The sequence below is a fragment of the Ornithodoros turicata genome, chromosome 1, assembly GCF_037126465.1.
Source record: "Ornithodoros turicata isolate Travis chromosome 1, ASM3712646v1, whole genome shotgun sequence".
In the NCBI taxonomy this organism is placed as follows: Eukaryota; Metazoa; Arthropoda; class Arachnida; order Ixodida; family Argasidae; genus Ornithodoros; species Ornithodoros turicata.
The window spans coordinates 54,861,118-54,888,757 of NC_088201.1; the positions used below are offsets into that span (position 1 = coordinate 54,861,118).

At 46.8% G+C, this 27,640-nt stretch overlaps 1 protein-coding gene across 4 annotated transcripts in view; it reads right to left on the reverse strand.

Moving 5' to 3' along the window:
- Positions 1–23,325: 23,325 nt before the first annotated feature.
- The window catches only part of LOC135378262 (neural-cadherin-like), a 366,541-nt gene continuing 362,226 nt past the window's right edge, over positions 23,326–27,640 (reverse strand). For all 4 annotated transcript variants that reach the window (XM_064611240.1, XM_064611242.1, XM_064611241.1 and 1 more), the window contains exons 34-35: positions 27,346–27,594; positions 23,326–27,017 (exon numbers count right to left, since the gene is read on the reverse strand). In XM_064611240.1, coding sequence (XP_064467310.1) covers positions 26,755–27,017; positions 27,346–27,594 — 512 coding nt within the window. In that variant the 3' untranslated portion in view covers positions 23,326–26,754. The remainder of the gene's footprint in view (positions 27,018–27,345; positions 27,595–27,640) is intronic.

Below are 27,640 nucleotides of genomic sequence, written 5' to 3' on the forward strand. Positions count from 1 at the left end.
TAAAAGCCACATCGAGGCGCATTAATACAGCGCCTTGACGAGAGGTGTTTCGTGGCGAGCGTTGGATCAACTCTTCTCAGCATTTATGGGGGGAGAATGTCAGTTGTCCATTGGCGGGAAGCCAGGCGTGTCACTGGACGTCAAAGAATGGAACGACGGCCTCCTCTCAACATTGCAATACTCGTCCGCCTCCGAGACGAGAGAGCAGCTTCTGCGGCGCTGTCGGCCTGTTCATTCCCCATGGCACTACAATGGGCTGGAACACACTGGAGCGGTGTTTTTTCCGCCCCAAATGTTCAGTGACACCCCCCAACTTTTTCACCTGTGTACCCCCTACAGGGCGTGCCCTTGCGATATGAGCTTTAGATACCGCATTTTCTCGAATCTAAGACGACCTCGAATATAAGACGACCCCCGAGTTTAGGGTAGACGAATTTGGAAAAAAAGTAAACAGGGATTGGAAGGCAGTATAGCAATTGGAATCAATGCACAATACAGTTTATTTATCATCACTTTCTACGCTACTGTGTTCTTTATTGTTAAATGCACACAGCTCATTGTCCTCTGCTCCGTTCAAAAAGTTAGACAAACGCCGACAACGTCGTCAGCCACATTGCACCAAGTGTCCAAAATTCACTGCGCTGGCACAATTCTTTATCTCTCCCTGTTGTTTTAGCCACCTTATAACACTTTTTTCCGATACTTGAAACCGCCTTGCCACCGCTAAATTGTTGCTGTATTTACGAAAGTGTTAACTTTTCATCAAAACGCCGGAGGCTGACGCCATGACAGTGAATGAAGAATGAACGCCGTCTCGGCCGTCCCCATTGTGCCCGTATTGCCGTATTTGCATCGCGCTGACATCGCAACGACTATTCTCTAGAGAGCTGGCCTCAGATTTTCCCTCTGCCTCGCGCGCCCCGCCCACCCGGAGCGCGCCAATGGGAGGACGCGTGGGCGGTGTCGGCTGAGTGCCATCTGGGGGCAGAGGTTCGAACGTAGACGTGGATGTGCTTTTGGCGATGCTACATCCACTGGGTCGTTCCATCCACCACGGCCCTGAGTTGTTGGCCCGTGAGATGGCGCTGCTCGATCTGTGAACCCAGTGCCCTGTATGCCAAAGGGAGTCTGGCCATTAATGGGACCTGCCTATACCTGGAGCTCCACCCACTTTTTGAGCTCTCTGGCCAATCACGAGGCAAAATACAGTTCGCTATTAATCCCAGGCTATCCAAGTTATAAATTATCTGTATACACTGGGTGCCGACATTTTCGGGAAACTTGATTGGATTGGATTGAATAGGATATTCCCTGACGAGCAAGCAACACTATGGATTTTGCGTCCACTTTTAACGGCGCCAACTGGATGGAGAGGAGCATGTCGGGAAGACGCAGAATAGCAGAAGTCAGGAGTAGCAGAAGGCAGAAGTACATGCTAGCAGAACTGATTGGTCGGTAGAACCGCTAGTTGTAACAGACTGCCTGTATTATACGTATTTTAACTATAAAACACAATATGATTGAATCGAGAATGGGCAAAGGTGCGTACATGAATAAAACAATGTCATAAAATGCAAATTTTTTGGCAATCCATAGCGTTTTTCTCGCTATTTGCCTATGATTGCTGTTGTTACCAGGCATAACAAGGACGACGAAACATGTTATTTTCAGGCAAACATCGACACTGGAGCGCAATTTAAAGGTGATTTGCAAGATAATTGCAACAGAATCTACACTTAGGGAATACAATTCATGTAATTTGTGAAAAAAAAAAAAAATGGTCATGAAATCCTCGCTTCGCCGTTCCAAGCTACGCCGCCATTTTCGAGAAAATTTTGGTGTCATGGCGGCCCGCATAAAAAACAGAAGCCAATGAAAAACGCTGAATTTGATTGAAAGGTCGAGCCTCTTTTTTAGGCTCCTCCTAATGGCCAGACTCCCTTTGGCATACGCAGCACTCTGTGAACCTAGGGACGCGCGTTCCTTGGGACCGCGAAAATGGTCGGCGATAAGTACTGAGTCATGATCCCATTTCTGTCTCTCTCTTTTTTTTTCTTCTTCTTCTTCTTCTGTTTTCGTGGAATGAATTGACGGATTTTGACGGCTCCTGTGTTCGCTTGTTTTTGCTTTTAATAAACATTTCATGATCGGCGTCCATGAGTGATGCCCGCGTTTGTTTGTTTGTTTTTGCTTTTAATGAACGTTTTATGATGGCTTGATTCATTGCCTGTTGTTAGGCGCGGACTTTGAATGGCGCGTTTGCGGCGTCCTTGGGCGATGCCCGCGTTTGTTTGCTTTATTAAACATATATGGAACACGCGTTGTTAGACTGATCTTGATAAGACGTCCGCGGAATCGTTGGGCCCGTGTTTGGGTGATAGTAGGGCGTTCTTTGCCGTGTGTGTGTGTGTGTGTGCCTTCCCTTTTATTGAGCATGTCATGCGATTCGTGTGCGATGCGCTGTGGACCGGGACACGGGCGGTGAGAGGTATACCCCGTTTTTGTTTCTTTGTTGTTTCGCGGGACAATCCGCCATTATGGACTGTTTCCCTCTGCGTTTTCTTTATTTTTTCTCTCTGTTTCATACCCCCTTTTTGTCTTCACTGCATAATGCGACACGCGTCGTTACGAAAGGAATTTGATGAGATGCCACGCCCGTGCCGTTTTTGTGCGTATGTTTAGATAATGCCGACAGAAGGCTCTGGTTCTTTTCCCCCTTATACTGAATATGATGCCACACATGTTGTTACAGAAGGACTTTGACAAGACTCTCAGGCCGTTTTTGTGCGTATGTTTGGTAATGCTGGCCAATGACGAAAGAAGACTACTGTTTTGGTGGTTTCTTTAATTAAACTTTGGGGGGCACCGTACCGCTGTCAATCGACTGGGCGCGCATCATCTTTCTATGTGAAACCAGGAGGACACTTGTAGTGAACGGGGCGACCAAATGCGCACAGCAGGCTGCCAAATTACTGAACATGACATTTATTGCAAGGAACTGCATGGACAGGCTTTTGTTGGCGATGACAACAGTACATGTGGTCGAGGGCGGTCCTCTGAAACCCGTGCCGTAATGCCTCGGTAGTGGAGTACATTGTTGTTTTTATATGCTGTAGCATATCATGATGCGTGCTCATGCAAAATGACATCCGACTGTCATTTTATAGGATTAATGAAACTGATAAATGTTGGACGACTAACAAGGCAGCAATAACAAACGCACTCCTATATGCAAGAACAGGAGTGGATATACGGAATGGCCCGATATCGATCACGCGTCGCATGCCGATATCCCGTAAGCCGAACCCCCCAACCGTTTTATAACCACCGGCTCAGCGCCGATATCACGATGTTGGAAATCAGTGCTTTGTCGGCGGATAAGTGAGTGACAGAGGACGAAACATCAGAGATAAAACGTGAAATTAAATTCAGTTAGCTTCCCCGCGCGCAAACAGCTTTGGGATCATGTATCAGCGTCAGCCACAGCTATATATAGGTTGGCACACTGCTAACGCATGTGCTTTGCTACATTCAGGATATGATTGTGCGATTGTTGCGAATATTTGCATTGTTGCGATTGCGAAGAATTGCAAAACACGCATTCGCCAAGAACCTAAAGTGCCGATAAACTGATTCTAACATAACAACAACAATAATAATGTCTAAAATGCTAATACGCCAATTCTAACCTCTATAATACCCACACTATAATTCTAACATGACCTAACGTCTAAAATGCAAGCAGACTAATTCTAATCTGACCTAACATCTAAAATGATGGCAAATTGATTCTAACGGTGAGCAGTTGTCCGACGGGCAATTGTCTGGTGAGCAACTGTCCGGTGGCGTTCCATGAAACGGCATTCGATAAAATGGCGTCGATGAAACGTCGTTCGACGAACCGCCGTTCGATGAAATGGGCGGACACCCGATATGCTTGCATTGCTTTTCTCAGTGCGCCGTGGTACGCAAGAGGCAAATAGGCGCATCCCAAACTAACGAAATCATAACAGACATCAGTCCAGCGTCCTTACGGCCCAGTACGTACATCAAGTGGGAACTCACGGCGACAGATATAAAGACAAACACTTATACCTTATAACTTCGATTTTTTGCAGAAAACATCGGAGCGAGTTATAAAGTTTGAGATAGGACGAGCTCAGAAAGAACACAACTAGACACGTGCTACACTTGAGCATACAATGGAACCTTCCTCTTAATTCTGACCTCTTATCTTTGCACAACGAACTTTTTGTCACTGAACTTTGTGTTGTGAAGTCAGTCTTTGGGTCGCTCAGTGAATGCGGATTATTCTCCTACAAGGAGAAAAGAGGGGTCAAGACGCCGAAAATGGTGGGTGGTTTACGCGGAACCGGCGCTTTCTTTGTTTCAGTATCTCTTCAGCTTCTAGACCTTGGCAGCGTAGCGAATTGTAGTATATCGCTTCCGGTCTGAACTGGTAACTTGCAATGGCGTATGTGCCCAGCAATGTTCTTGAACATTTCGTCCCACACAGTCGAAAGAAAGGAATGTCAGGCCATTGCCCTGCAATGGAAGGTCTTAAAATGGGTGCTTGTACCTAAAACAAGTGGACTCGTCTCGAGAGGGCGACGACTCTTGGGTTAGACTGTCATAAAAAACGCTGCTGAACTTGTACGCAGCACTCTTGGAAGAGTTCTCGTCCAGTAAAGAGTATCGTTGTTGTCCGATTTGAGTGCCCAGTCGATTGACAGCGGTACGGTGCCACCAAAAGTTTAATGAAAGAAACCACCAAAAAAGTAGTCCTCTTTCGTCATTAGCCAGCATTACCAAACATACGCACAAAAACGGCCTGGGCGTCTCGTCAAAGTCCTTCTCGAACAACATGTGTGGTATCATGTTCAGTAAAAGGGGGAAAAGAACCAGAGTCTTCTGACGGCATTATCTAAACATACGCACAAAAACGGCACGGGCATGGCATCTCATCAAATTCCTTTCGTAACAACACCTGTCGCATGACGCAGTGAAGACAAAAAGGGGGTATGAAACAGAGAAAAAAAAAAACGCAGAGGGAAACAGTCCATAATGGCGGATTGTCCCGCGAAACAACAAAGAAACAAAAACGGGGTATACCTCTCACCGCCTGTGTCCCGGTCCACAGCGCATCGCACACGAATCGCATGACATGCTCAATAAAAGGGAAGGCACACACACACACACACACACACGCGCCAAAGAGCGCCCTACTATCACCCAAACACGGGCGCAACGATTCCGCGGACGTCTTATCAAGATCAGTCTAACAACGCGTGTTCCATATGTTTAATAAAACAAACAAACGCAGATATCGCCCAAGGACGCCGCAAACGCGCCATTCGAAGTCCGCGCCTAACAGGCAAATCAAGCCATCAGAAAACGTTCATTAAAAGCAAAAACAAACGAACAAACAAACAAACGCGGTCATCGCTCAAGGACGCCGAAAACGCGCCATTCGAAGTCCGCGCCTAACAACAGGCAATGAATCAAGCCATCATAAAACGTTCATTAAAAGCAAAAGCAAAAACAAACAAACGCGGGCATCGCTCAAGGACGCCGATCATGAAACGTTTATTAAAAGCAAAAGCAAGCGAACACAGGAGCCGTCAAAATCCGTCAATTCATTCCACGAAAAGGAGAAGAGAGACAGAAATGGGATCATGACTCAGTACTTATCGCCGACCATTTTCGCGGTCCCAAGGAATGCGCGTCCCTAGGTTCACACAGAGCTCTGGGTTCACAAATCGAGCAGCGCCATCTCACGGGCCAACTCAGGGCCGTGGTGGATGGAACGACAAAGTGGATGTAGCATCGCTAAAAGCACGTCCCCGTCTACGTTCGAACCTCTGCCCCCAGATGGCACTCAGCCGACACCGCCCATGTGCCCGGTACAGTGACTCTAACCGCCCACGCGTCCTCCCATTGGCGCGCTCCGGGTGTGCAGGGCGCGCGAGGGAGGGAAAATCTGAGAAAAAGGTAGTCTTATAATCGGGTAAATACGGATGTCGGTAATGATGTGTTAAGCTGTAATGACATAACTATAATAATGACCCCCCGAATTTTTCTCACACCCTATCATGCTTGGGATTCTGGATAAACCACTGCACTGGAGAACCAGCCTGTGCCCTGCTTCGTACACAAGGTGGTAAGCCGTTAACACATCCGTCACTAGGGGTGCGGACGAGCCCCGTATGCCTGTATTTTCAATAACTTGCAGTGCAGATTTTGAGTCAGTGAACACTGCCCATTCTCGCGGAGTAAGATCAATGGTGTGCTGCAGAAAGAATAGAATGGCATAGAGTTCTGCAGCTATTGATGAGGTTGGATGCGAAAGGCGTCGTCCTTGCACTACGCCTTCGGATGGGATTACGAATGCCGAGACAGACTTGCCATTTCTGGAGGCGCCATCTGAGTATATACTGAAGTAGAAAATTTCTCTTAAACCAGAGCAAAATACAGAAACCGCCACTGAAGATTTTTGTTTAAGTTTAATTTGTACAAGCTTTCGCGTGGAGGTCCACGCTTCCTCAGGTACCTGAGGCGGTGTCGGTTTCTGTATTTTGTTTATGTGATCTACAGGACTTGACTCCCCTCTTCGTATACGCTTCTTAAACCAGAGCATAAAAATGGGCTCGAAGGACTTGGGGTGGAACTTGGTCTCTTCGTTCCCGAAGGTTCGGAAGACTTACGAATGTGGATGGTACTGGCAGAGACCAGGGGGGTTTCCTGCGGTGCTACGTCCTTAGTTACGAAGTCCGTGAGGTTCGGGCGTGTCCTCAGCTCCATTCGATAAAAGTCGATTTCAGGGCGGTATCGAATTCTCCTGAGGAGTGGGTGATGGTGGTGTTTGTGCGCACGCAAATGGAGGAAGCGCCAAGCTGTTTCATGTTCACGTAGAACCTCAATCGGGAGTTCACCAGCTTCAGCCAGGACTTGCCGTGTTTCAGCCATTCTTGGAACTCCAAGGCAACGACGAAGGCTTAGAACAAACAGGGTTCGAAGGGCATTTAATGACGTTGTGGAAATCCTGTGCAGGAACTGAAGGCTGTAAACCACAGCCGCCCGCACGAAAGCTGTGTGAACTGCTAGAAGGAAGCGCTGATCACAGCACCATCCTGAGCCAGAAAGATGTTGAATTTGCAGGGAGCCATCGCTGCACTTTGGCTTCAAGGTGCTTAATGTGGCGAGTCCAGCGCAGATCCGAGTCCATGACCCCGCCAAGGAAGCCATGCAAATTTACAGGCTCAAGCTTCCTGGCCCCGACCCAAAGAGGGAAATTTGTCATAGCCTTGCGCGTGAACGGGAGCTCGACGCACTTTTCGGGAGAAAGGTTCATCCAGTGATTTCCCCAGAAATTCACTGCTGGAGGGGGGGGGGGGGTGCCGAGCTCTCAAGGGGGGGGGATGCTTGGTGAAGGTTCCACTTAAGGAATTTTTCTTAGACACGGAAAGAATCGTGGCACAATGGTGACATCTCTGCACAGCTTTCCCATTTTATTTGTACATGTTATTACGTTAGAACATAGTACTACATTAGAATACAGATTCATTATGAACGGCATTTCAACATTAAGATGCATGATCACACGACCGACAAAGAAAAAGACTAGCACCTTGCCTCACGAAGCTCAATAAATACGTAGCACACAGATTGGACAAATGCATGGTACGATCATCTACATGACTGTGGTCCTTCAGCCCAAGTTTGACAGTACAGGATGTAATTTGCTGCGCCAGACACTCTACCAGAACGTGTTGGTGGCCGAGCTGGGTGGGGTCACCTGAGAAATTTCAGGGGGGGGGGGGTGTTGCAAAAATGCAGGTGGGGTGTAGGGAAATCCCTGGGTATATCCCAAGTTGCGTGAGGTACTTGTGGAGGTTACTTAAACCCAGCTGCAAGAGGCGCTGAACGGCAAGTCGTGATTTTCCTATTGTCCAAAGGGCAACGTCATCTGCATACACAGCGAACGCCACTGTTCGAGGAATTATCGATTTTAGGCCCGCCATCACCCCATTAAGGAGTGTCGGACTCAGAATGCTTACGGTTTTGACCTTGGGATGTACGGGTAGCGACAGTTCGGTCCGTAAAAGTAGGAAGTCTTGGAGCCAGCAGAATTGAGTCGACTAGATACACCAAAAATGTGAAAGCACATTGCAAGCAAAAATGTGTAGCACACAAATGTGCAAGACGGTATCATATGCGGGCTTGATGTTCAGGAAAATCGATACGACGATCCATCGATGAGCACGATCATGTTGAACTGTAGAGACTAGATCGAGAACTGGATCCATGGAGCTTCGGTGACGACGAAATCCAGCCATTTCCTGAAGGAACTCATCTTGCTTTTCGAGCCACCAGTCGAGACGATGTAAAACCATCCTTTCCATCAATTTTCCATACAGCTTGTCAGGCGCACTGGACGAAAGGAGGAGGCATTTGGGGGCATTACCTGGTGTCAGGATGGGAATAACCAATGCCTCCTTCCAGCTAGACGGCAGAGGCCCTGTTGCAAAGATGTATTATACACATGAAGGAGAGCTTGGAGTGACCGCCTGTCGAGGTTTCTCAGTGCGGCATAGGTGATTTTATCTGGTCCTGGGGACGACCCCACGTTCACAAGCTTCAACGCAGTCTGTAGCTCGATTAGAGTGAAGCCACGGTCCATAACCTCCGGTGGAGTGGGTTAGTCTCCGTGAATTTCAGCCGTCAAACTCTGGACAAAACTACTCTGTATCGGAGTCATCGAGGCAGCCGCCGGTGTCGTTAGGACCACACAGAAATCCGTCGCTAGCGTATTTTCGTCTACAGTCTGCACCCTTAACGATAGCCAGAGAGGATTATTTTGCAGGGGCGCCTCATTCAGAGACCGGATTGTCCTGGGAGGGACTTTTCCGAGTAGATTCTGGGATATCCCGCTTTTCATATAGTCTCTGCCGTGTCACCACGGGGGAGAGACTGGACCCCGTTCACGTTGACGACTTAAAGCGCTATCATAAGCGCGATCAGGAGGCGGACGAAGTGGGCGAGGCTATTCGCACACCAAGTCAGCCACGAGGGCACTCGAGCGGTTTTAGCCCGAGGCAGCGTGGTAGGGCGACATGTTGTACCAGCGGCGGATCAGGGACTGCAGGGCAGCGTTCTCGTGTGTACGACTAACGCACGCGATAACCTCCCGGGGCGCCACCCTTCGTTCTCCTCACAGGGCATCCAGGAATGAGAAGTTTGGAAGGCAAATACCCGTTCCCGGTCTAGGAGCGGGAGAGGGGCCGGATCTCCAGGGCTCACCACTAGTAGGCCGCAAGTCCAGGCCCCGCTCACACTACACTCAGTGACCACTTGGACCGTCCAGGAGGGCGACGAGACGGCCTGTTTCGTGTCACGAAGGAGGTGGAGGGGCCAACCACAGCCCCTTCGCGGTGCCGACCCGGGACCGCGGCTGCCACCTTCCGGGGTCATCTCATCAGCGACCGCCACCCCACCGAGCCCCTGCAGGCTGCGCGGTGCCTCGTCCTCCACAAGGCCGCTCACGACCGCGGCAGTCGCCACCAGGCCGCCGCCACATCTCAGGCCAAGCCGGCTTCGCCGGAAAGGCGAACCCTGACCCCCGACGCGCACAGTGCTGGGACCGTCGCCACGCAAGAGGAGGCCGTCCTCGTGGCACTCCAGGTGCTACGGCCCATCCGGCCGGAGCTCCTCCCGCACTCCCAAGTCCCAACCCCAGCGACGGCCATAGACCAAGCCCCGGAACCGTTGGCATCCACCTTCAACCGGGACCTCCTGGACTTCCTGGGGTCCAACCCGGTGTCCGGGGGGAGTGTGGAGATCCCAGACAGGGGACCCATAAGTTACCTCGCCCCCTGGCACATTCCTCCTGTATTCTTCCCTCATCCTTGAAGGCCCGGGGAGCGAAGGTCGTGCACTGCGAGGTGTGACGGAAGAAAGGTGCGGGCGACGGGACACTCGTGTTACTGTGTATTCACACGAGCGCCGTTTCTGACTGCGCAGCGACTGAAGGAGCAGAAGGAGGTATCAGCATAATCACGCAATCATCCAACCATTCGGTCGCGGGCGAGGCTTATCGTACAGCAGAATCTATGAAGCGCGCAAGTTTTTATCTTATTTTTGGCGAGATATAAAAGAGCCTTGTGCAACATCACTGCGCTCGGCAGCTCCGTTCGTCAGAACGAACCACACGGATAGTTTGTTCACGAGCCACAGAATCTGACGACTGACGCGCAGAGCCTTCCGGGAGGACGAAACGAAAAAGAAGAAGAAGAAAAAAAAAAGCCACCCTCTGTTGCCAATGTGACAAGCTCTTTTGTTCTTTATCTAATACACCTGGTAGAGCAACAACTGATTTTGTGGAAAGTTGCCGATGAAGAGAAATGTAGCAAGGAAACATGCTATATGGGAAAAGATCGCTTTTGAAATGGAAAAGAGACACCCGGATGTCGAAGCAACGGTAGCCATGTACACCAAAGCACTTTTTGGGTCCCCATATTCACGGCGCAGTCGTTGTATCAGTTGAGAACGTGTTAATTATTAACAACGAGTTGGCTGCATGCTCGCGTTCCAAACCAGAAGGTATCGGCCCAGTTTCGTTTAAAAACGAGAAAATGTGTGAGCGGTATGTCGCACGCCAGGTAGCCAAAGGGGCTCAATATTTAATCCACGAGCCAGCCACTGCGGGGGTCGCTGCATATTAATAGTTATCTAGCATCATAAATTAACCATGTAATGCTATAATATTTTAGGGCTGTCATTACACAAGATTACAGGTAGCACCCCGAGGTCACCATCACGTCATGCGGTACGTTTGCGGGAGGCCACTGTGTGCATACATTGTGTTCTGACAAGCATCAACGAGGACGAACAGTTGTCATAAAGGGAGCCAGTTTTCTTCGGTTTCACTATTTTTACGTGTTTCCCATCCATCGCAGCAACACAGTTTGGGAACTGCCACAGCGCTTCAAAGTAACGTGTTTTATCCCTGGATAAACCTAGTACTAAAAATGCAACATATTGACGTACCTACGTTATAGCGTTTCACTTTGCAATGGCATTACTTCGTAATTATTCACTGGGAGAGCTTCTTATACAACGCGATATGCAAAAAGTGCGAATTCGTAAATTTCGTGTTTTTTCCATTATATTATATGTATGGATGGGACGGTAACGTAACCCCCCTCCCACCACCACCACCACCACCACACACACACACACACACGCACACAAAAGAAGAGATAAGGAAAAATCGTAAGGGTTGTTTGAGTGGTAGAGGCTTATTTCCAAGAGCGGTTCTTTTACCGTTCTAATTGCACTACCAACGGTGCGGGTTCATGGTGGTGAACTCTACCTCGCTATGCCACCGGTATATGCGATGAACGTTTTATTGCAATGAGTAGTGTATGATGGCAGTAGACACAAAAACATGGCCTGTCCAACGCCGAAAGCAATGGGGCCAATGAAACGCAGGAATTGGAAGCTACCAGAGGAGGGGATCGGACTTCTAAAATCCGAACTTCACGGCATAGCAAGCTATGCGCCAACCATGGCCACGAGCTATAGGGTCGTCGCTTCTGATTCGAAGAGAGAGGAGAGCGAACGGTGTTTTGTGTCAGTTATCATTTATCCGAATTGACACAAAGGGGGGGGGGGGGGGGTAATGGCAGGATCGGCTCGCAGTTGTTTTCCACACAGAAGTGGTCGTCGTCACTACTACAGGAAAAAAAAAAAGAAGCAAGACAGATGGAGGATAGAGGATGAAGGGTGGTGTTAGCTAAGTAAGAATTCATCGCCAGGCATCGCTGCTTCTCTAAATACAGGTATCGAATGACAACGGAGGCGCCCCGGCCGACGCCCGAGAGAGAGAACCACGAGATACGAACGAAAGCGGACGCGTGGCCGCACGAAGCGTTTAATTTTATCCTATATCTAGTGTGTAGCCTACGAAATAAAATTCAGTCATCCCATTACGAATTCACTGTGGCTACGGTGCTCACAGCTGACAGTGGAGATGCGTAGAGACGGTGCATGAGTTCGTCGGGGGGAGCAGAGTGTTAGATTTGGTCATTAGCAAGACCTGCCTTCTGCAGAAAGAGGACAAGGTTTCTTGCTTTAGCAGAACGTGCGGCAGTAGAACTACCACACACACATCATTGACACAAAAAAGGTGTACGCTGCATTCTGTCCTCCAATCAGAAGTGAGCCCTATCATTCGTGGCAATGGTTTGCGCAGAGCGTGTTATGCGGTGACGCTGCTTTACTGTGTTCGAAAGGTGCGACCTTTACACCACAGCCGTCTCTGCTTTACATCACACTGAACACCGTTGACTGCTGCGGACTCACGGTAGAAAACGAAGACACACAGCTTTCATAGCGCTCTCTCCTACGCTCTTTCCCGCTCAGTCTTATTTACGAACGCTTTATGCATTTAGAGGCATGTTTAAGCACACATAATTCGAACGAACCTGTTGCAGACGGGTTATGGAAAGACGATTACTGGCTAGTATACTGTCACTATACTCTCCTTATGCGCTTTGCTATGCGGAGCAGAATGTATTCAAAAGTGGCCACATCTATTCTCAAAACCTTCCGATAGACACATGGGTTTTCGTGTCGTAGCTCCCGTAGAAGGCTATTTTGCATACCGTGCTCTGTCCTCAACACCCATTCTTTCGTCCATACCTTCCTTAACCGCTTATTTTCATGGCAACATTCACTATCGTCAATGAGAACAGTAAGAGCCACCATTTTTCGCTTTCTTTCGTCCATTGAATACCAAGCGCCGTGCACATAAAATTAATGCTGCAACCTTCAACCGCAGCGCAAACGTTGTCCGCGGCCGCTAAGCTGACAGCACATTGGAACACTCTGTAGGCATTCCAGGAGGGCGTAGCCACAGCGCCTTATCATTTACCCTCTCGCTCCTACAGTCGCTGCGCCGTCAGAAAACACGCTCGTGTGAATACACGGTTACGGACAACAGACAGTACGGAAGTGTTCGACAGAGCTCCAGGAAGGACACGTGAGTTGATCTACTTTCCGTGTCAGAGTCATTCTTTGTTGGCAGCAGGGAACGGACTGGGCTATTATAGCCCACACAAGGTGGTTACTAGGAGCAGACCCCACACAGTGGCTTAGCAAGAGGGGGACTTGTGAGTCTCATGTCTCGATGACTGTTATTTATGAGCTGCAGTAACGAAAATTAGCGCTCACAGGAACTGTTGCTAACCATCACAGTCGGATATATACGAAGAGCAATCTCTACATAGGGGAAACTTCCTTCACTCCTTTCCCTATTATCAACGTGTAGAGGAACGCTTCTCAGCTGCCGACCGCCTCGTCTTGCAAAAATGCCTTAGCACAGAGACTGAAGTGTATACCTCGAAGATGCAGACCGACCAGGACGATAGTTCTTCATGCGCGGCCAACCGTTGATGCAGAGAAGCTAAACTGATCCAGGGCCGGGAGAAAGTTCTTTCTGTGGAACTTCTATGAAAGGCCACTTGACCATGCTCCATGCAGGGCCGTTCCGTACCCTGGTGGCGTCAGCCATATACTGGGTCGTTGATTGCGCTTTCTTGTTGAAGTAAATTCCCTCGTTCCAGTTACATATTCCCCAACCGTGCGGTAGTGATCGAATGCTTCACGCCTTCAGGTCGAAGTATGTTCAGGTCGCTGTTCAGGTCGATCTTTGGATGTTGTAACGTTTTGCTGGTCTTGTCCACGCTGTCTAAAATATCGGCCCAAAACGCCGCATAAATTCCCATTTCAAGTCAATGACACCGCCGGCTTTAAAGCGCATTTAAACCATTTCATCTCGATCGCTAGCAATAACTTCGGGCGTTTTTAAGAAAAGACAGTATCCCCTGACGGCTCTCTTAGCATCCGCCCTACAGGACCACCGTGTGCTGGTGACTGTTTTCGGTACTGGAACGGGCTGCTTTGCTGAGCAGTCGCCGGACACGGTTGTGGTGAGGTCGCTCATCACCTTGGTGTCTATGTGTGGACGCTGTAAAGAACTCATATACTTGCTCGAGGAGATCTAAAAAGGCAACAGCAGCGGGGCAGCACTCGGCAACAAATTGCCACCAGATTCGGACAGTGCGCTGAGCAAGGAACCGACGTAGCCAGAGAATTTTTCTGTCATACTCGTGCTTGAAGACCTTTGTCCTTTCCACTCATGGACGCAGCCTTGTCGTAGAACTGCCCTTCCTTCCTTGATGTTTATGCCATGTGCGTCGAGCAAGCTCATTAAAGCTTGTATTGCCAACTAGGATGGGACAAGCGTAAGCTCGCCCACATCACGCTTCAGCTTTGAACATGGTTTCACACTAGGAGGGGGTTTCTGGCGTCGGTGGCGCGATCACCCTTCCATTCACATTCAGGGTGCGTACGCTAGTATTGCTGGTGCGCCTCCATAAATGTATACAGGGTGTCCCACCGAAAAAGGGCCAGGGACTAAAAAAAAGACGCAGTGCTGGACACAAATGGAACCAATTGTACGTGTTTAGCAGTTGTGTGGTCTATCCAAAAATATTTTTTTCATCGCCCCTTGTTAATTAATTAGCGGTAATTAATTTTCTAACTTTTCAATTATAAAAGCTACGAAGTTGTCTCAATGAGAACATCTGATCTCTTCGGTCGCCTGATACCAAAGCCGTTTTCAGAACAAAAATCCGTTCGATAGATCGTTCACAAAAAATTCGTGAAGGAACACCATTTTTTTTCTTTATTTTGTTCATTGCGCATCCTCGAAGACGCGTATTTCCTTCATTCCCAATGTGAGAGAGTGAAAGAGCACAGTGCCGCCTCATGCGTCGAAGATGAGTTTTAACTTGCGGAAACAAAACAAAAAGAAATGTATGGGGCAGTGATGGCCACTAACTACTTCTATAGTAGTTTAACTATAACTACTCACTACTTTGCGATTGAGTAGTTTAACTAGTAGTTCAACTACTTTTCAGGGGAGTAGTTAAAACTACTTCTTTAACTACTGCAATGTAGTTTAACTACATCTATAACTACTTAACGTTGTCCATCAACACCAATCCCCTGTAGTGTTCTTGGACACCTAAATATGAATCACAAGCAATGATAAACTTTGGCTCAAGCCATTGGTACGATCGTCAAATACAAATCTTGCGGCGAAATTCTTTCTGTGCCTACGCGATAAACCAAATTGCAGAATTATTTCACAGCAAATGAGGCTTCACTAGACAAGCATTATTTATTTATTTATTCGCATACCCCAAAGGCCGTACCCTGGGGGACACCAGATGATATGTGACAAAAGGACGAGGAATGGTTGTTGACGAAAGTGGACTGGAGGCGGTCAGTTAAGAACATATGATTCTAGGAGAGAACATGTGCGTCAAGGCCTAGTTGTGAGAGTTTTACCATTAATCTAGCGTGCGGTACAGAATCAAAGGCTTTAGCAAAGTCCAGGAACACGGCATCTGTTTGAGTACAACGGTCCATATTTGAGTGGAGGTCGTGGAAAAAAAACAGCTAGTTGTGTTTCACACGAGAAATTTTTACGGAAGCCATGCTGGCAGGGGGAAAAGTAAGCATTTTACTTTATGAATCTGATTACCTGCGAATATATAATGTGTTCCATGATTTTGCAGGGGACGCTGGTAATGGAGATTGGTCTATAGTTCAACGGCGAATGAGTGTCACCACTTTTATGCACTGGTATTATCATTCCCCGACGCCAGTCTTCTGGCAGAACTGAACTATTAAGTAGGAAGGGGGTTGCCTCAGGACAGAAGCCGCCGATATTTCGAACAGAGACTGTTCTTCTTCTGGGCACCGTCCTCGTCATTGGCATGGTATTTAAAGGGTTAGGTGTGACGTGTTTAAAGGTTCATGCGAATTGTGGGTCAACAGCCCGGAGGGAAGAAAGGGTCCGTAGACCCTTTCTTCCCTCCGGGCTGTTGACCCACAATTCGCATGAACCTTTAAACATCTCCCTTCCGACATCTCTACCGGTTCGCTGGATTTCTACCCATCTATGAACTATTAAGTGATTGTTGAAATATTGCAGCAAGAAATCTACTCGAGTGAGCCTTTGTGTTTTTAAGAATTTTGCTGTTTATTCCATCGAAACCAGCAGAGGAGGAAACCTTGATGGAAGAGATAATCTTTTCAATGCCAGCAGGAGATATCCCTATCTGTGACATGCTATTGAAGATGGATGTGGGAGGGGCGGCAGGGGGAGTTGTGTCTTCGTTGGTGAACACGCTTGCAAATGCGTTATTGAAGCTAAGAGAACATTGGTTATCTCTAACAAAATTACCATCACGATCTTTCAGTTGGATGTTTACCGCTGGAGATTTTGGGTTTATAACTTTGTAGAATGCTTTGGGACTGTGCTTCAAGAGGTTAACGAGGCCGTCGCTATAGAACATGCGTTTTGAAGAAGTCACCAATGATTTGTATTTCCGGGCGCACTCTTGATATTTTAGCAGTGATGATGCAGACTTAGAGCACTTAGCAAGCCTGTACAGACGTTTCTTTTTATACAGGCGAGCAGTTTGATTTCATGACTGTACCATGGGGCATGACAATGTGTCTTGATGAGAATGGAGGGTATATAGGCTTCAATAAGTGCATTAATATTGGATTTGTATAAATACCAGTTTTCCTCGACTGTCCGTACTTCAAAATTAGCGAGAAAGTTCGCCAAGTAATTGGATAATTCAGAATTTATTTGGTCGTAGTTACCCTATCGTATAATCTTATGCGTGTGCACGAGGAACGACGGGGCACGCTGGGGACAGATATTGTAAAGTGTAGTACTTTGTGGTCACTCAAGGCGCATGGAGAAAAATACAGGACCTACTATATCTGGGTCGTTAGTGAGGGTTAGGTCTAGGATGTTTGATGAGTTGGGAGTTACACGGGTGGGTTCATGAACCACCTGATGAAGGTCAAACACATGACACAAATCAATGAAAGGACGTTCTTCACTGCCAGAGGCTAAGGTGGATCTCCAATTAATTGAGGGGTAGTTGAAATCACCAAGAAGAATAACCTTTGAATTTGGGAATTTGTGAAATATATGATGTAGTGATTTGTGTAATTCTGGGATGAATGCATTGCTTGAGGGAGGTCGATAGCATACACCAACTACTGATCTACACGTGACGCAGTCAATCAATACCCACGTTACTTCGATAGGAAGTGTAAAATGAACAGCATATGATTTAAAACTGTTTTTAACGGCGAGTAAAACACCACCTCCTCGTCTATTTACGCGATCACAGCGATAGAAGGTAAAGCCAGGACACTCTGGTAACAGCTCACTGTCTCTTATATCTGGCGATAACCAAGTTTCAGTAAGTGCAACAGGGTCACATTCACAGGATTGCAACAAACTACACAAATCATTACGCTTTGGAATCAAACTGCGGACGTTACAAAAAACAACAGATAAAGCATATGCGGTAGTACAGTGGTGGGAAACAGAACAGATCAGCTATGGTGTACGTTCAACAACCTGTTTTAAACATTGTTTTAAAGCAACCTGTTTTAAAGCATTAAAAGTGAAGATTTAGTACACATGCACGACATAATTGCTCTGCACCTCCGTTCTCATCAAACAAGTAGCTCAAGGTAAAAGTCGGAAGCACAATCGTGCCGTAAAGGTTGCGGCAAAATCGGAAGTAGTTGGCGCCTTCAGTAACCTAACTACTGTAGTTAACTACTTAAAATAGTAGTTTAACTAGTAGTTGCCACTACATTTCTGCAAGTAGTTAACTACTTTTTAACTACAATCAGGTAGTTTAACTAGTAGTTTAACTACATGTAGTTAACTACTGGCCATCACTGGTATGGGGTGACTCTATTGCAACTGCCCTTATCTTGGGTTGCTATTTCTGTTTTCTTTTAATCTTTTTCCAGGACGCAAGAGGCGATAGTGTGCTCTTTCGTCGTCTCGTTTTGGGGGTGAAGGAAAGACGCGCCTCTAGAGATGCGCAACGAACAAAATAAAGAAAAAATGGTGTTCCTTCACGAATTTTTTGTGAACGATCTATCGAACGGATTTTTGTTCTGAAAACGGCTTTGGTATCAGGCGACCGAAGAGATCAGATGTTCTCATTGAGACAACTTCGTAGCTTTTATAATTGAAAAGTTAGAACATTAATTACCGCTAATTAATTAACAAGGGGCGATGAAAAAAATATTTTTGGATAGACCACACAACTGCTAAACACGTACAATTGGTTCCATTTGTGTCCAGCACTCCGTCATTTTTTTAGCCCCTGGCCCTTTTTCGGTGGGACACCCTGTATAGAACCCCCATCATATGTTCATAGCCACAGTTATGCAGTCATATGTACATATAGTCACAGTCATGCAATGATATGCACATAGTAGCTTGTGCATTTCCCATTGTAATGAATTCTAAATAGTGTAATAGTGTACTAGTGCTGACGTTGAATAAATTTCCTTAGACAACATGTCCCCACCACTATGCCTCTGGTTAGGCACGCACCGTACACGATGGAATTGGTTCCTCGAGACAAACCACCTTCTACAGCAAGCAATGTCCGGCTTCTGCGCCTCCCGTTGTACTATGGACAGCGTGCTTGACTTGGTGTCTTCCATAGAAGAGGAACGCGCAGGTAGCCGCCTCACGGTGGCTATGTTCCTCGATGTAAAACGAGCATACGACACCGCCAGCCATGCGCATATAAAAGGAGCTATGTGCACCATGGGCATTAAAGGTAGAGCCTTTCACTGGATTATTGATTTCCTCCGGGGAAGATATGTGTTCATACGCACAGAGGACGGGACGGCATGGCCGCACTTCCTCACAGCTGGTGTCCCCCAAGGAAGTGTGCCTAGTCCAATGCTTTTCAATATACTCTTGGCTGCTCTTCCTTCGTTGTTGCCACGCGGTGTGCGCGTAAGCTTGTATGCTGACGACATATGCTTGTGGTGCTCTGGAAAACAATGGCCGGCGTTCCAGAGAAGATTGCAGGACTCTTCTCGACATCACTGGTTAACTTCCTTATTCAACGGGGGATGGATGTGTCGGTAGACACGAGCGTCTTCTTACCTTTCACACGAAAGCATTTATTGAAGTTTCAGCTCAGCCTGCACGGACATCCCCTCCGTAGGATTAGTCACCATCGTTTCCTTGGATTCATCTTCGACCGTAATCTTACCTGGAATGCAGAAGTCTTGAACATCAAAGAGCGCGCAGCAGCACGCATAAATATCCTGCGGTTTCTCTCAGGATCCCGCTGGGGAAGTTCTTGCCGATCTATGGCCGGTCCACATCCTTCCCTTGTCCGACAGATGTTGGCATACCATGCGCCTGTCCTTAACAGTGTCTGCCCGACGTCTGAGTCAGCCCTACAAAGTGTCCTGGCAAGGAGCGTGAAAGTGTGCCTAGGTGTTCCTCGAGACACCTCGAATGTCACAGCTTTGGCAGAAGCGCGGGAACCACCTTTCTCAATACTTAGGATTCAGGAATCCCTACGCCACTACACCCGCTTGGTAACGAAACATCGTCGTCACCCATTTGTCCATCCTTAAGAGGAACTCGTCAAGCATACATCGTGCAATAAGCCGCACCCAGCTTCAATCCCGAAACACAAACACGTGTAGGACAACCCTCCCGTCTGGACGCTGCATCAGCATGTTGTCTACCTTGAGGTCCCAGGCATTCTGAGCAAGAAATCGACACCTCCTTGCGTTTTGCGCCAACACAGCCTTGGTCTTATTGACAGGTTCAGCGACAGAAAACAGTTTTACACGGATGGATCCACTCGGAACGCGGGATCTACGTGTGCTGCCGTCATGCCACAGGAACATGCTCAACTGAGTGCTCGCTTGTCCCATCAAATGTCATCGACCTCTGCGGAGCTTCACGGGATTCTACTGGCGCTTCGTCACATTGCTTCTTCTCCAACTGGCCTCTCGTGGGTGGTATTCACTGATTCGCGGGCAAGCTTGCTGGGAATTCGCACTGCCTTTCTCCCCGGCCGCAGTCTAGCACCTATTGCACACGACGTCGTATGCGAGTATCACTCTGCTGTTTCAAGAGGGCATGACATCGTTATGCAATGGATTCCAGCCCACGTAGGCATTCCCGGAAATGAAGCTGCCGATGCTTTGGCTGTAAGGACCAGAGCCGTAGCGAAGGGGGGGGGGGGAGAGGGGCAGCCGCACCGGGCGCACTCGCCAGAGAGGGCGCCGAACGGCAGGCCCTGGCAGGTTGATTGGACAGGAGAAAATCGGGAACGAAGAAAATTTGAATGTACGATCTCAGGAGTGCAAATAAGCGTTTTCATTTCTTTGTTTACGGGGCTTCTGGCGGTATTGGAGAGGGGGAGGGGGGCGCTCCAGATTTACCCTGCCCTGGGCGCAAACTTACCTCGCTACGGCTCTGGTAAGGACACACCTGAAAACGAGCGAGACCCCTGTATACTTCACGGCGTCGGACGCAAAGAGAATGCTTCGTAACATACGTCACGACGCCTGTAGACGTACATGGTTGGTTGACGCGGAGTCCAGCTTCCTAGCCAGAGGGGACCCGAATTTACGCTTCTGTCTTCCGAGTCGCACGCCGCGTGCCATTGAATCATTAGTGCACCGGCTTCGACTAGACGTCCCTTTCACCCGTGCCCAGTTGTTCAAGATGGGGAAGGTAAACTCGCCGAACTGCCTCACGTGTGATGAAGTGGAGAACACTGAACATATATTAACTGCTCCAGATACAGTGTCCAACGTAATGACCTCAGAGTCTCCTTGAAAAGACTGGACCACCGTCCTCGAGACTCGGAGAATGGCCGAGGGATCTTAGACAGCGTGCGACAGCTGCTTTAAGGACATTTCTTGTGGACATTGCAGCGCCTCTAACTTTTTAAACTTACTGATTTTTATTTTCAAGTGTTTTGGAGTAGCCGGCTCCTGTGTTTTGTAGGAGCCTCCATCTCCATATTATTCTTCTCTAGTTCCAACTCCAACTCCAACGATGGAAAGTAACTGCTCTCAGGCTGAAACACACAACAGGCGCACACAACACAAGTCTCAAGGTGCCTAAGAACATGACCAACACGTGGAGTCCAGAGATCCTGCGCAGGAAGCTCGTTTATGGCCCCTAAAATAATATGCAGGCGGAAGATGGATGGTTGGCGTGTTGTGCGACCTTCAAACTCATTGAGGGACAAACTGCGGGCTTACGGTTCCTTCACTTTCACATCGAGCAACTACACTGCGAGGTGGTTATGTGTGTTAAAATGTATTCATGTGCGGCCACAAAGGTTTTTCTTCACGCCAAACCCCCCAGCGCATTATCCTCTCTACGTGGCTTATAACTATATCATAACTCAATGCACCCATATCTGCCAACCATTACGCGCAATTTAAAATTGTCTCCGCATTTTCTTGCAGTTCAACAATTGCTGTCGCATTACTTCTCGTTAAATCAGCAGGGAGAACGCGATTTTTTTTACCGCGTGATATATCACCCAAAATATTTCATTTGGGAAGCGCATATTTCCCTAGAACATTTGTTTCGAAGAGTGCGCGCAGCGGCGGCGGTCCCTCCCAATTCCTTTGTGACGTCAGATCAGCCGAACATTTTTATTGGTTGTGAAGAATCCTCTGCTACGGCGCGCGCGAGCAAGGCGACCGGTCTACTGCTATGATTCAGGTGCGGGACGGGAGGCAACAAATTCAACCACAAACACGAAAGAGGATTTGACGTTGCAGACTGGCAAACGAGGGAAGGGGCAATTCTCCTGTGCACCAGAATTGTACAAATATCTGTCCCAGGGCTTGTCGTCCTAATTTCTCCTCCTCCTCACATTTTGTTTCGAGTTCTTCCATGCGCATTTGACCTAGGCTTCTGAGCCAGCCTGAATAAACTCATGCATGAAGAGGCTGGCTGCGCAGAAGCCGGTTGCCATGGCGATCGGGCAGCTACAGCATCATTAAACTTTTCAAAAATAGGCACAGGCTTTCTGCTCAAACTCTGCTCACAGTTTCCGCAATCCTTGTACTCCACAAAATTGTACTTACTGTACTACTCATGTGTGCCAAAGTAAATTAATCTGAGAAAAGAAGCGCTATTCTACAAAACCACGGAATGCGTAATATTAGACCGAAAAAAACAGTGTCGCGTGATGTTTCCGTTCTGCCACACTGGTGAACATCGATCGAATAGTAACCATGACGATGTACACTGCGTACTGTGGCTATGAGCGGTGGACAGATGTGGACAGATGGAGAGAGGACAGCAGGAAGGAGAGGGAGACAGGGAGCTGTTAGTATGCGCCCTGGGCAGACAACTGAAGCTCAATATCATCGAACAAATGCAAAGTGCAGTACTTACACAAGTCTGCTGATGAACTCTGATAAGAGTGTGGTGGGATCATAGCTGAAGTGGTGTAGTAACTTTCCAGCTCTTGTTTTTGAAACTCTACAGCTCAATCATAATATTTTGTTCATTCGGAAATACAGTGCAATCCCGTTAAGATGAACTCGAAGGGGACAAAAAATCTGTTTGGAGATTTTGTTGAAGAACTAGAGGGAGCTGCTCTGAATGAGGGCTTGATGCGTGGTACAAACGGTGATGTAAATGCATTTGCTGCCAAACAAGTTGGTGTGCATTCCTACAGAAGTCTCAGCTAGTGAGGGCAATTTGCCGGGTAAAAATCAGGTTTCACCCTAAAGAGGCAACCTTCAATTCAGGGTGAAAATTCGCGGAAGAACCGGGTTAAACCGTAAAATTTTGGGCTCTACACTCCTAAGAAGAAATCAAGCTATGCAGGATTAGGCTAAGCGATGGCCATAGAATCTGTACTCCACGCGAAGAACCGATGCGATAAGTCTGAGCACGGGCAACAAGTAAAACAGGTGGCACACCCGGATGTGGGTACAGCATTTTCATATTCTGTAAGCAGTTTTATTTTGCTGTTTGTAGTTTGACAATTATGGGACACAGAAATCCCAACAATAATTTAGAATAACTCTGTATACATTGAATATATCTTAAGTGTGCCCTATACCTCACAGCACAGGGTGAAAACAACCTGCATGAAGAAAAATGAGAACATCCATGAGTTTCACCTGTCAGCTAAGCCTCTGGGTGCCCACAGGTGTTCAACTAAGCAGAGTAAAATGTTAACAGAGTTTAGTTGAAAGCCATAAGGAAAGACTGCTTCAGTCTTGATGAACATTCAGACTGAGCCAATACATGTTTTCCCACAGGTCCACACACACACACACACAAAAAAAGGGTGACATTTGACTGTAGTACAGAAAGTGCACTCATATTTTTGGAGATGATGTATAACATAGGTGGATTTATTCACTGAAAAATCAGGGTCTAACATCTACGGACATGAAGCGAGGCCGGTACTGTTGTCAATGTGTCGACACGCTGCAAAACAGAAAATCATGCAAGACAAAAACCGTGGTAGCTGTACGAACCAACCGCATCACGGTGGTCCTACAACCTACAACAATGGTGAATGGGGCGGGATCGTGTACACGGCAGAGGCAGAATCTCGGCAAGCACGGAGTGGGGAATGGTTCTTTTTTTTCTTTACACCACTAGGCACTTCATGAACAAACTTATTTCACAATTTTCTCAAATGCCAAACGATTTGTCAACTCAATAGAAGGGGAGCACACTCCTCGAACAAGCACCAGCCCTAAATCTTCCGAGATGGAAAAGTAAGGCAACATACACACAGTCACTTGCGCATTTGCCAAGACTCTTGGTAATTAACAAATATCCTCTTCGTGCTACACTCACCTCAATGTACAGGTGCAAATAAACGGCTCAAATGATATTTTGATAGTGAACTACAAAGTATTTCTTTAAAATGTACAATGCGCAATACACAATGAACACTTTAAAACTCAAAAGTCACATCAACTTTCCTATACGCTGCATCTTTTTTTTTCTTCCTACAATACAATGCGTGTATATAACAAAGATGTGTATTCCCTATAGACTAATGCGGATGAGTTTGTTGAGGAGACCACACATGTCACCACTGTCTCATGGGACTGAAAACAGTGAGCGTCCTAAAGTCTCTCGCTGTCACAGTGAAAGCCAGACCTTGCTCAAGTACACTCACATGTAGATGTGTTGCAGGCTGCTTCCAAACGCAAAAAATGTACAAAAACCATTTAACCACATGCACGCACAGGCACACTTATCAGGAATTACCACACTGATCTTTTACATCATGCTTTTGTTTTCTTAGTTACTATCACGAGTAATTGAAGAACAATGATCAATTAAAACAAAAGTTTCATTCAGCAGTGTGACTAGCATGTGTGGCATGGTTAACGGCACATGCACAAACACTTTTTAAGAAAACCATCACAAGGTTTGTAGACACTCATGTTAAGCACAGACAATGTGATACATTTTCTTCTATTGAACATGATGGGAAAAAAAAAGGAACTCAAAACTACTCACGCAACCATCCCTATTTATCGTGTCATAAAAACATAAAAGTAGAAAAAAGTACAAAATGGCAGTACAGCAGCCTTTGAGTACAAAGTTGCCATATGTATATGTGTGACTGAATCCAACTCAGAACCTAGCGTTGTTCTGTAGTTAGAGCAATTGTTTATAGAAGTTGTTCTAATTATGGAAGTGTGTGACCTATTCACGTGGACTGTGAATGTAGAAACTGCCTCTGAGAAGAAAATTACTCAAATGAAATATCTTATATAACACAACCAAAATGAAGACTGAAAAGCAACAACCACTCTAAATAACAAACTCAGCTGCACAATCGTCACAAACTGTTCCATGTGTTAAGAATGATCGGATGAGTATCAAATTTGGCTACTGAAAAAGGAAACTGGCACATGTGGAGGCATGGCTAGGGGAGCTGTCACTCTTGATACCTTACAAAAATGTACCTCGCTTAATACTTTACAAAAATGAAATCAAGTACAAAAAGTACATCATCTTCTAAGTCATTCACACATGTGGACATGCAAGTGCTTGGGTGTATGTACGCATGTATATACTGTGTAAAAAAAGTCGCTCTCCACACATCAAGTACACTGCACACTTCTCCTCTAGGTATATGTATGTATAACTGGACATAATAAATAACTCAGCCTCTCTGACCCATGTACAAAGGAACACTCTTGTAAGTAATTTTGATGCAGAAATGTTTTCCCGATGACACTACATGAAGGGTGGAATGTCGTGCCCCTCTGACCACCACAATGTCTCTCATCGGTGCCCATAAAATGGTAAAAAATGCAGTCCCGAGTCACCGGCATGGAAACCAGAAGGAAAGTGGTATAAGGCGCAACATTTGATTGATCTTGATCTTGCACAAATTGCTATGCACACCTTTACTTATGGGGGGAGTGGAGGATTGCACGGGAGGTGGCAATCCTGCTGCCAGCCTCCTGTGGAGCTCGTTATTGGAATGCATCGAGGTTCTTGCATGCAAGAACTTCAATCAGTAGTATATCAAAAAGAGCATACTCCATCAAAGAAAGGAACCTGACACATACCCGCAGTAGTTATTAGTGTTGCGTGGAGCAAAGACCTAAGTTTGCTTTCCGACAGAACGTCGAGGGAGTCGAGAGCGCCACGAGACCTGCTGCCATGTAGCTTAAACATGAGCAGCATATTTTCATTTTTGACATGTGAGTGAAGCACAACGCATCACTTTCTCTTTCTTTTTCTTTTTTTTTACGCAGCGTTAAAAAAAATGGAAAGGAAGTTTGAGCAAATGAGAGATGTAAACAGCTAAAAACTGCAGTGTAAAACGAAGCATGAGCAGAGCTCAGAGTTCTGCTAATACTCCGGTTTAGTGGTTGAATTTTTGTGACAATTAAAAACCAAGTTAATTAAAAAAAGCTCCTACTTGAATCACTTAAAATGGAAGACTTTAAATGTGCTACAGACCTGCTTTAACACTAGGTTTTTCCCCTCTCTCCGGTTATACCCACAACAACAGGCATCTTAGCCACAAACTATGATGATGAGATCTCAAAATAAAGAAAAGGCAATTATGTAGAATGAAATTCTTGAGAGCTTAGTGCAAGAAGAGAAACTAAGCCAGAGTCTTGAAGTGATGTAAGAAGTTTCATGGCACTGTTTGCAGCTTGAACAAACTAAAAGTCATGGCAAGTGTTATCTCACTGTTCAATATGATGATTGTGAGGCTTGTTGATGAAACCTCAATAAAATAATTATTTCAGACATCACTAGATGCTTCGAGCATAGTTCCACTGCACTGTGTGCAATATTAGGGTAGATCAAAAGAAGCTACTTGTATTCCTAAAACAAAGACGTTCCTAACAAAGGACTGAATAATGAAGTCATAACTAGCATTCACTAAAAAAAAAAAATGTGTGTCATTAATTAGTAGAACACATATCTTCCAGTGTCTTCCTGTTTCCCTTTCACGACACTACCTGACACTTATAGCAAAGGGCGCCATTAACTGTCCAGGTACATGTTGTCAAACATTTGAATGCTTTTGAGCGCTCATCCATAGTCTCAGTAGCAATAGGTCCCAACATGTGTTTTTCATTTACAACATTTAAAAGCTTGAAAAAAAGCTAGATAAAAAAATCTGCACTAGGTATGGCACAACCAATCCAAAGTCCAACCAAGGAGTTAGCACTCGGAGAGAGGGAAAACTGGGCACCAAAGTGAGAAGGAACAAAGCATCAGAGCAGGTGATGGACACAACAAAAGGAAGCGAAGCATTAGTACATTTAGTCCTCTTCGCTCTCGCCCTGTCCGTACATGTCGGCCAGCTTCTGGAAGCGTGGGCCCCATCCATTGAGATAGTCGAAGCGCTGTTCGTTATCGTCCGTCTCGGAGGCCAAAGAGCTGAGCGACCCGGCCGTGGAGCCTCCACCCTCATAGGCATAATTGCGCAGGTCATCCAAAGGTGGCGCGCTCGGATCCTGGTCCGCCTTGTCCAGATGGTCTCGAATGAAATCTCCTACATCAGGCTGGGCTCCACCTGGTGGTGCTATAAATTACAATTAAATTTCAATATAAACGTGCATGCCATGGCAAAGGTTGCATGTGTGTGGGTAACGTGGTTTCCAGTGCATTAGCAGGGTGTGTAGCACTATCAGGCGTATATATAGCGTAGAGTATAGAGTATATATAGAGTATACAGCGTTTGAAAACTCAATTCGTGTCCTGTTCTAAAACGGCAAAGTGGGGTAGTTGGTAACTAGTAGTTTGGCTGTTCCAAGCAAACTACGTATTCCAATATCGATGAGCCCTTTCCATTAACCCCATTTTTCCTTTCGTGTATTGTTTCCTCCTCTGGAAACACTGCATAAACTTACGTTCTCTAAGCCGCACTTCCTTGAGCGGTGGCGCTTGTTCTGGGCCGGGTTTCGCACCCAGCGGGGTGCCTGTCGCATCGACAGGGATTCGAAGTGGCGTGATATCATAAGCATTCATGTCATCTTCACCTCCACCTTCATCATCGTAGCTGATAATATTCTCCCTGACATCATCGTCCACTCCACTGTGACCAAACTTCTGGTCTGGTCGCCGGCTCCGTGTGTATGCCACTATCACCAGTACCAGAACTAAGAAGAAAAATTGTTGCACTGGCATTAGTGGGAGGATATATGC